General features: G+C 47.2%; 1 protein-coding gene and 1 long non-coding RNA gene across 9 annotated transcripts in view; both read left to right on the top strand.

Annotated features, from left to right (window-relative positions):
• The first annotated feature begins 3,504 nt into the window (after positions 1-3,504).
• LOC143956149 (uncharacterized) lies at positions 3,505-6,848 on the top strand. Its single transcript, XR_013269849.1, has 2 exons — positions 3,505-3,535; positions 3,729-6,848. It is a non-coding gene; the product is annotated as an uncharacterized LOC143956149 (long non-coding RNA).
• Positions 6,849-7,956: 1,108 nt separating this feature from the next.
• The window catches only part of LOC143955815 (oocyte zinc finger protein XlCOF8.4-like), a 40,401-nt gene continuing 38,273 nt past the window's right edge, over positions 7,957-10,084 (top strand). For all 8 annotated transcript variants that reach the window (XR_013269817.1, XR_013269814.1, XR_013269811.1 and 5 more), the window contains exon 1: positions 7,957-8,049. Coding sequence is in view for 1 of the 8 variants with exons in the window: in XM_077465933.1 (XP_077322059.1) it covers positions 7,981-8,049 (69 nt within the window). In the remaining 7 variants the exon portion in view is untranslated. The remainder of the gene's footprint in view (positions 8,050-10,084) is intronic.

Below are 10,084 nucleotides of genomic sequence, written 5' to 3'. Positions count from 1 at the left end.
GTGTGGTGCCCGTTGGATCTGGGGAGTGTGGTGCCCGTTGGATCTGGGGAGTGTGGTGGCCGTTGGATCTGGGGAGTGTGGTGGCCTTTGGATCTGGGGAGTGTGGAGGCCGTTGGATCTGGTGAGTGTGGAGGCCGTTGGATCTGGTGAGTGTGGAGGCCATTGGATCTGGTGAGTGTGGAGGCCATTGGATCTGGTGAGTGTGGAGGCCGTTGGATCTGGTGAGTGTGGAGGCCGTTGGATCTGGTGAGTGTGGAGGCCCAATGGATCTGGTGAGTGTGGAGGCCATTGGAGTACAGTGACCTCATTGTCATGCCCAAAAAAAGTGGTGAGATGATTTGAGCTTTGTGACATGGTACAATATGCTGCTGGAAGGAGCCATCAGAAGATGGGTACACTGTAGTCATAAAGGGATGGACATGGTCAACAATACTCAGGTAGGCCGTGGCGTTTAGACGTTCACCGGCCACTTTATTAGGTCCACATTTGCTAGTAGCGGCTTGGACCCCCTTTTGCCTCATGGCATATATTCAACAAGGTGTTGGAAACATTCTTCAGAGATTTCGGTCCATAGTGACATGATGGCATCAACCAGTTTCTGCAGATTTGTCGGCTGCACATCCATGATTCACCACATCCCAAAGGTGCTCTATTGGATTGAGATCTGGTGAGTGTGGAGGCCGTTGGATCTGGTGAGTGTGGAAGCCAATGGATCTGGTGAGTGTGGAGGTCGTTGAATATAGTGAGTGTGGAGGCCAATGGATCTGGTGAGTGTGGAGGCCAATGGATCTGGTGAGTGTGGAGGTCGTTGAATATAGTGAGTGTGGAGGCCAATGGATCTGGTGAGTGTGGAGGCCAATGGATCTGGTGAGTGTGGAGGCCAATGGATCTGGTGAGTGTGGAGGCCAATGGATCTGGTGAGTGTGGAGGCCAATGGATCTGGTGAGTGTGGAGGCCAATGGATCTGGTGAGTGTGGAGGCCAATGGATCTGGTGAGTGTGGAGGCCAATGGATCTGGTGAGTGTGGAGGCCAATGGATCTGGTGAGTGTGGAGGCCAATGGATCTGGTGAGTGTGGAGGCCAATGGATCGGATGAGTGTGGAGGCCAATGGATCGGATGAGTGTGGAGGCCAATGGATCGGATGAGTGTGGAGGCCAATGGATCGGATGAGTGTGGAGGCCAATGGATCGGATGAGTGTGGAGGCCAATGGATCGGATGAGTGTGGAGGCCAAGGGATCTGGTGAGTGTGGAGGCCAATGGATCGGGTGAGTGTGGAGGCCAATGGATCTGGTGAGTGTGGAGGCCAATGGATCTGGTGAGTGTGGAGGCCAATGGATCTGGTGAGTGTGGAGGCCAATGGATCGGGTGAGTGTGGAGGCCAATGGATCGGGTGAGTGTGGAGGCCAATGGATCGGGTGAGTGTGGAGGCCAATGGATCGGGTGAGTGTGGAGGCCAATGGATCGGGTGAGTGTGGAGGCCAATGGATCTGGTGAGTGTGAAGGCCAATGGATCTGGTGAGTGTGGAGGCCAATGGATCTGGTGAGTGTGGAGGCCAATGGATCTGGTGAGTGTGGAGGCCAATGGATCTGGTGAGTGTGGAGGACAATGAATCCGGTGAGTGTGAAGGCCATTGGAGTACAGTGACCTCATTGTCATGCCCAAAAAAAAAGTGGTGAGATGATTTGAGCTTTGTGACATGGTACATTATGCTGCTGGAAGGAGCCACCAAAAGATGGGTACACTGTAGTCATAAAGGGATGGACATGGTCAACAATACTCAGGTAGGCCGTGGCGTTTAAACCATGCTCAATTGTTACTAATGGGCCCAAAGTGTGCCTCAAAAATATCCCCCCACACCATTACACCACCTCCACCACCATCCTGAACCATTGATACAAGGCAGGATGGATCCATGCTTTCATGTTGTTTATGCCAAATTCTGACCCTGCCAACTGAATGTCGCAGCTCAAATCCACCATCACTCATCAGACCAGACAACGTTTTTCCAATCTTCTATTGTCCAATTTTGGTGAGTCTGTGCGAATTGTAGCCTCAGTTTCCTGTTCTTAGCTGACAGGAGTGGCACCCCGGTGTGGTCTTCTGCTGCTGTAGCCCACCTGCTTTAACGTTTGATGTGCGCTCAGAGATGGTATTCTGCATACCTTGGATGTAACGAGTGGTTAAAGTTACTGTTGCCCTTCTATCATCTGGAACCAGTCTGCCCGTTCTCCTTTGTCCTCTGACATCAACAAGGCATTTTCCTCCACACACCTACCACTCACTGGATATTTTCTCTTTTTCCCACCATTCCCTGTAAACCCGAGAGATGGTTGTGTGTGAAAATCCCAGTAGCCACCAACAACCATTCCACGTTAAAAGTCACTTAAACCCCCTTTCCTCCCCGCTCTGATGCTTGGTTTGAACTTCAACAAGTCGTCTTCTCCATGTTTTAGATGCCTAAATGCAATTTGTGTTACCAAGCCATTGAACAAGTGTTCAATAAAGTGACTGGTGAGTGTATATCTATATGAAACAAATGTTACCCAATCACCAGCAAGTCACACGGGTGAGCGTCTGTTCTCATGCTCAGAGTGTGGAAAATGTTCTATTTCCAAAGAAGACCTTTTTTTACACACCTGAGATGTTATACAAGAGCGTCCGTATTCATACCCAGAGTGTTGAAAATGTTTTAACCAGAAAAAGTAAAAATGGTGAGCATAATAATTCATGTTCAGAGGGCAGGAAAGGTTTCTCTATGAAACGACTCTTATGCAGCAGAGAAGTCAGGTGGACGAGCGTCCTTTTCTCATGTTCAAAAAAATTCCAGATACTTCAATCAGGCTAATACCCTTTCCATGTTTAGACTGTGGGGAAGATTTCGCTTGGAAAGAAAGCCTTGTTGGACATCAGGGAAGGATCCTTTTGTTCAGAGTGCAGGAAATGTTTTACACCTGAATGAAATCTAATTAGGCATCAGAGAACACATACCTGGTGATTCTGTTGACAAATGTTCACTCCATAGAATAACTGCATGATTATGTAAATTCGTTTTTGTTTTGTTTTTCGTACGGGGTACATTCTGGCAAAAGGTGGAGTCCATTGGGTTGAGCCTTCTGCTGGCTACAAGTAGAATCTATTGGGTTGAATCTGTACAATCCATTGGGTTGAGTCTCCTGCTGGCTACAGGTGGAATGCATTGGGTTGAGCTTTCTGCTGGCTACAGGTAGAGTCCATTGGGTTGAGTCTGTAGAATTCATTAGATTGCATCTCCTACTGGTTTATGTTGAGTTTCCTGCTGGCTACAGGTGGAATCCATTGGGTTGAGCCACTGCTGGCTACAGGTGGAATCCATTGGGTTGAGCCACTGCTAGCTACAGGTGGAATCCATTGGTTTGAGCTTCCTGCTGGCTACAGGTAGAGTCCACTGGGTTGAGTCTGTAGAATTCATTAGATTGAATCTCCTGTTGGTTTTAAGTAGAGTCCATTGGGTTGAGTCTTTAGTCCATTGGGTTGAGCCTCCTGCTGGCTACAGGTAGAATCTATTGGGTTGAATCTCTAGAATCCATTGGGTTGAGTCTCCTGCTGGCTACAGGTGGAATCCATTGGGTTGAGCTTTCTGCTGGCTACAGGTAGAGTCCATTGGGTTGAGTCTGTAGAATTCATTAGATTGCATCTCCTACTGGTTTATATAGAGTCCGCTGGGTTGAGTCTCCTGCTGGCTACAGGTGGAATCCATTGGGTTGAGCCTCCTGCTGGCTACAGGTGGAATCCATTGGGTTGAGCCTCCTTCTGGCTACAGGTGGAATCCATTGGGTTGAGCCTCCTTCTCGCTACAGGTGGAATCCATTGGGTTGAGCCTCCTGCTGGCTACAGGTGGAATCCATTGGGTTGAGCCTCCTGCTGGCTACAGGTGGAATCCCTTGGGTTGAGCCTCCTTCTGGCTACAGGTGGAATCCATTGGGTTGAGCCTCCTTCTGGCTACAGGTGGAATCCATTGGGTTGAGCCTCCTGCTGCCTACAGGTGGAATCCATTGGGTTGAGCCTCCTGCTGCCTACAGGTGGAATCCATTGGGTTAAGCCTCCTGCTGGCTACAGGTGGAATCCATTGGGTTAAGCCTCCTGCTGGCTACAGGTGGAATCCATTGGGTTGAGCTTCCTGCTGGCTCTAGGTAGAGTCCATTGGGTTGAGTCTGTAGAATTCATTAGATTGAATCTCCTGCTGGTTTTAAAGTGGTTGTAAACCCTTACAAACCACTTTGACCTACAGGTAAGCCTAGATTAAGGCTTACCTGTAGGTCCAAGAAATATCTCCTAAACCTATACGGTTTAGGAGATATTTACCGGAAGACAGCAACCACTGGGCAAGCCGGAGATCACGGCGATATGCTGCGAGTCTCGGCTCCCGTTCGCATGCGCGGGAGTGACGTCATTGCGGCTCTGGCGAATCACAGCGCCGGAGCAGCGAGACCCACCAAGAAGATGGACGCTCGGAACTACAGGGGACAGCAGTGACTTCGCTGGCTCCTGTGTCAGGTAAGTGACACATAATGGACTACTATGCGATGCATAGTAGTCCATTATGCTTTACCTTTGCAGGGAATCAAAGAGGAAGTAAACCCATCAGGGTTTACTTCCTCTTTAAGTAGAGTCCATTGGGTTGAGTCTGTAGTCTGTTGGGTTGAGTCTCCTGCTGGCTACAGGTACAGTCCATTGGGTTAAGTCTCCTGCTGGCTACAGGTACAGTCCATTGGGTTAAGTCTCCTGCTGGCTACAGGTACAGTCCATTGGGTTAAGTTTGTAGAATCCATTGGGTTGAGTCTCCTGCTGGCTAAAGGGGGAGTCCATTGGGTTAAGTCTCCTGCTGGCTACATGTAGAGCCCATTGTGTTGAGTCTCCTGCTGGCTACAGGTGGAGTCCATTGGGTTGAGTCTTCAGCTGGCTACAGGTGTAGTCCATTTGGTTGAGTCTTCAGCTGGCTACAGGTGGAGTCCATTGGGTTGAGTCTTCAGCTGGCTACATGTAGAGCCCATTGTGTTGAGTCTCCTGCTGGCTACAGGTGTAGTCCATTTGGTTGAGTCTTCAGCTGGCTACAGGTGGAGTCCATTGGGTTGAGTCTTCAGCTGGCTACAGGTAGATTCCATTGGGTTGAATCTTCTGCTGGCTACAGGTGGAGCCCATCGGTTTGAGTCTTCAGCTGGCTACAGGTGGAATCCATTGGGTCTAGTCTTCTGCTAGAGACGTCTTTGTGGGGAGTTTTTCAGGCTCTTGTGCTGACATCTGTTTTTTCTGTTCTATTTTTTTTCCAGTCAGTATTTTTTTTTTCTTTTTGTATTTTTCATGATAAAAAAGAAAATATGTGAACCCTCATGTGGGTAGGTAGACCCAGAAACTCTGTAGATAGAAGTCCGCTGGCCTGAGTTTCCTGTTGGATTCCATTTTCTTTCTTGGGGATTCTTTTGGTGTTGTGTCTACTACAGTTCCTGTCTATCTTCCTACCAACACATGCCCCATGTAGACCCAGAAACTCTGGTGGTAGAAGTACACCAGAGTTATGTTTTGTAATGCCATGATGTTCAGATTCTCTAGGATAGACCCAAATGGTGTACTTTGCTGCAAAGTATTATTGTGTGAAAAAAAATTCTGACATTTTTCAGGGTGTGATTTGATCATTTTGGGCCCGTTGGGAATAAATTATAGTAAGACAAGAGAACTACGCAACTGGCAATATGCATTGCAACACACTGGCCAGGGCCGTCTTTAATATTGATTGGACCCTGGGCAAACATTTTCTTGGGCTCCCCCCCACCCCCCTCCACCTGCTCTGAGACATACAATAAATAGCAGCTAGACTTAAAATCAGTTTACTGTATCAGATCGGGCAGCAATTGCGATTGGTTGTGGGCTGTTACAGCATATCATTACTGCTTACTGACTGGTTGCTAGAGGTTACAGCACACATTATGGCTCACCAACTAGTTGCTAGAGGTTACAGCAAATGATTTCTGCTTGCAATTGGTTGATAGAGATTAATGCACAGTAATTCTGCTCACTGATTGGTTGCTTGAGGTTATAACACATCATCGCTTCACTGCAGGGGGGCATGATATACATATGAATGGCGCCTTTATTTACATGTCATTGCCACTGGACACAGCTGTTTACTTACGAATTCCGCCACTATTTACATATGTATGACGGTTATTTACATGTAAACACAGGGTCTGCAGGTGAGTCATCTGTACACAATAATAGGGCAGAGCTGGGCAGCATTAGTACCAGCACTTCACACTGAGATATCGGGACACAGCATGGGACAAAAACTTCAAGGGACAAGGGAATTTAAACGTGGATAGTTGGCAAGTATGAGGCAGCTGCTTTGGGCCTCACAACAATGACAGGGCCCAGGGCAGCTGCCCCTTTTGCCCTGCCTTAAAGACGGCCCTGACACTGGCAACTGTGTGAAGGAGGTGGGCAGCAAAGACAAGGTAACACATTGGCTGTCATGACAATACATGAACAACTGTACCAACTCACAGGCTACAAACAAGCAATGGTGGGATTACATAGGCAAGAAAACTGTGAAATATCCAATCAGGATTTGTCTTTTCCCAATGTGTAAGTTGCTATCTGCTGCTGCATGTCATTGCTCTTATTTTATTTATTTATATATATATTTTTTGTTGTATTGATAGAGCTGGGTTTTCATTGGTCCAGCCAATGTATAATAAATTGGATGCCATTTTTGTGCTTCAGTTATACAAGATTTGATTTGAATTCAGTCTGTTTTATTGTATGTTAATCAGTCCATGTCTGTAAAATAAACAGGAAAGATCTACACGTGAGAATTTTCTGTTCGGAGTCCCTTTTTTTTTTTTTTTTAAATGACCACTATCATTAGATGGTGACTGGAATGTGTTAAGTTCATAGAGCAGGCATCACTAAATGGTGGATCGTGGTCCGGATCTGGACCAAGTGATAGTCCCATCCCTATCACGTGGTCGTCCCACTTAGAAACCTGGTCACTTGCGCTCTTTTGCCTGGCCTCCTTGTAGATCCTGCTGCTGTTTTATTTTCCCCCAGCCGCCGCACTATCATCTTTGTGACAGGGTAGAGGACAGGGGAAGGCGGCAGGTCGGGATGGAAGGAAGGAGCTGCAAGCGGGTGATTGGCTGCTAGAATGCTGGGTGGTCCTAGCAACCAATCGCCAGCTTGTTAAAAAAGAAAAGTTGGCCAGCTCCCACCCTTTATGAAAAGGTGAGTGGGGGGGAGGGGAGTGAGGGTGCTGCTATGAAAGGGGGGGGTGAGTGAGGACAGTGGTTTCAATGGGGGGGACACTTCTATGAAAGGGTGGAGGGGTGAGGACACTGCTATGAAAGGGTGGGGGGGAAGGGGAGTGAGGGTGCTGCTATGAAAGGAGGTGAGGACAGTGGTTTCAATGGGGGGGACACTTCTATGAAAGGGTGGAGGGGTGAGGACACTGCTATGAAAGGGTGGGGGGAAGGGGAGTGAGGGTGCTGCTATGAAAGGGGGTGAGGACAGTGGTTTTAATGGGGGGGGCACTGCTATGGAGGGGTGAGCACACTGCTATGAAGTGGGGAAGGAAGAGTGAGGACAGTGCTTTAAAGAAGGGGTTGAGGACACTGCTGTAAAAGGGTGGGGGTGGTGAAGGAGGGGGCAGGGGGAACTGTGATGTAAAGAGGGGGGAATGTGATGTGAGAGGGGGACTGAGGACATTGATGTAGAAAGGGGACTATAATATAATTGTAGGGGGGGGGGTTGGGCAGCTGTGATGCAATTAAGACTTCTGAAAGAAAATTTTACGGACTAAACCTCCATGAATTGTAATTCGATAACCCGTCATAGGGGGTCTTGCGTTGGTGTTTTATTTGTGAATTGGTAAGTCCACAAGGTCCAGTTCCACACTTGTATCAGCTGACATCTTTTGGCAAAAATTACATTCCGTGTCCTTAAAGTGGAATGGCTCCAGAATTAGGAGGAGAAAAAAAGCGAGAAGAGGAGGAAATGATTCTGGAGAGGCCACTCATGGTGTTGTATTTGGCATGCAGAATGATACAGAACAAAAGATTATGGCTGAAAATGTTTAGAATCACATCAGTGAGGTTGCCGTTGTGATCTGAGAGGTTGGTAACCTGAGTCATTAGTGTAAGCCCTTGTACACACAGTTGGACATTCCGACAACAAAAAAAATCTGTCAAATTTTTTCCGATGGATTTTGTCCGAAACTGGTGTTGCATACACACGGTCGGACAAAGTGGTCGGAAAATCCAATCTTTCAGAATGTGATGACGTGATTTTGTTACGATGGGACTACGTTCAGGCTAGTAGCCAATAGCTTTGATGTAGGAATTTGATCTGAGCATGCGTGGCACTTTGTTCGATCAAAATTCTCTACACATGATCGGAGTATGTCCTATCGGACCAGTTGGTCGGAAAATATTTCCAACATGTTGGAAAATTTGGTCCGACGGAGATTCCGACGGAAACAGTCCGATGCATACCACACACAGTCGGATTATCCGACAGTACAGTGTACAAGGGCTGAGATCTTTCAACATTTCACTCTCTAGGCTCTGGGGATACTTGGGCCATCTTTGTTTTCCCAATGAGATGATCATCATCTTGGACTCTACCATAGAGGTATGGTGCCAGGTCACTCAGTTAATGGATTGGTTTTCTTTAATAGACAGTCACGTTGGTGTACCTAAAAAAAAAAAGTGCATGTGAATAACAACACACACAAAAAGTACACTTAAAGGGGTGTCTCATGTCCACCCCTTAAAGGAGAAGGACCTTAGCCTGATCTACCCTCCCTGGGTGCAAGGCTCCTGACAGGGGCAAGGCTCAACTTAGCCATAAGGTCTGGTGGACCCCTCTCCTCGTGGTCAACCAAAGCTGACCAACGAGTACTAGATGAGGAACTCTTTCTTAGCCCCTGTACACACGGTCGGAGATTTCGACAACCAAATCCGTTGGATTTTGTCCGTCGGATCTTGTCCGAAACTGCTGCATACACACGGTCGGACTAAGTTGTCGAAAAATCCGATCTTTCAGAACGTGATGACGTTATTTTGTTATGATGGGACTACATTAAGGCCAATAGCTTTGATGTAGGAATTTGATCTGAGCATACGTGGCACTTGGTCCGATGAAAATGCTCTACACATGATCGGAGTATGTCCGACCGGCCCAGTTGGTTGGAAAATATTTCCAACATGTTGGAAAATTGGATCCGATGGATATTCCGACGGAATCAGTCCGATGCAGACCACACACAGTCGGATTATCCGACAACGCGGTCCGATAGGACACATTCCGACGGATTCTCCGACTGTGTGTACAAGGGCTGAGATCTTTCAACATTTCACTCTCTAGGCTCTGGGGATACTTGGACCATCTTTGTTTTCCCAATGAGATGATCATCATCTTGGACTCTACCATAGAGGTATGGTGCCAGGTCACTCAGTTAATGGATTGGTTTTCTTTAATAGACAGTAGGGATGAGCCGAACACCCCCCGGTTCGGTTCGCACCAGAACTTGCGAACGACCCCCGCGTTCGGCACGAACGTTAGAACCCCATTGAAGTCTATGGGACTCGAACGTTCGAATTGGAAAGTGCTAATTTTAACGGCTAATATGCAAGATAGTGTGCTAAAAAGGGTTTGGCGATCTGCCTCCTGCCTCAGGGGACATGGGTCACTGCAAAAAAAAGTTTTAAAAACTACCGTTTTGGCGGGAGCACTGATTTTAACCACTTCAGTTCCGGACCAATAAACACCTTAAGGACCAGAGGTCTTTTTGCAATTTCGCACTGCGCTGCTTTAACTGGTAATTGCGCGGTCATGCAATATTGCACCCAAACGAAATTTGCGTCCCTTTCTTCCCACAAATAGAGCTTTCTTTTGATGGTATTTGATTGCCTCTGCGATTTTTTTTTTTTGCGATATAAATGAAAAAAGAGCGAAAATTTTGAAAAAAAAAGATATTTTCTTCTTTTTGTTATAAGAAAAATCGAATAAACTAAATTTTAGTCATACATTGAGGGCAAAATTTATTCAGCCA

The sequence above is a fragment of the Lithobates pipiens genome, unplaced genomic scaffold, assembly GCF_037356315.1.
Source record: "Lithobates pipiens isolate NorthernLeopardFrog02 unplaced genomic scaffold, aLitPip1_a1.2 Scaffold_35, whole genome shotgun sequence".
Taxonomy (NCBI): Eukaryota; Metazoa; Chordata; class Amphibia; order Anura; family Ranidae; genus Lithobates; species Lithobates pipiens.
Note: the sequence above shows the minus strand (reverse complement) of the source record. Positions and strands in the feature narration are given on the sequence as shown.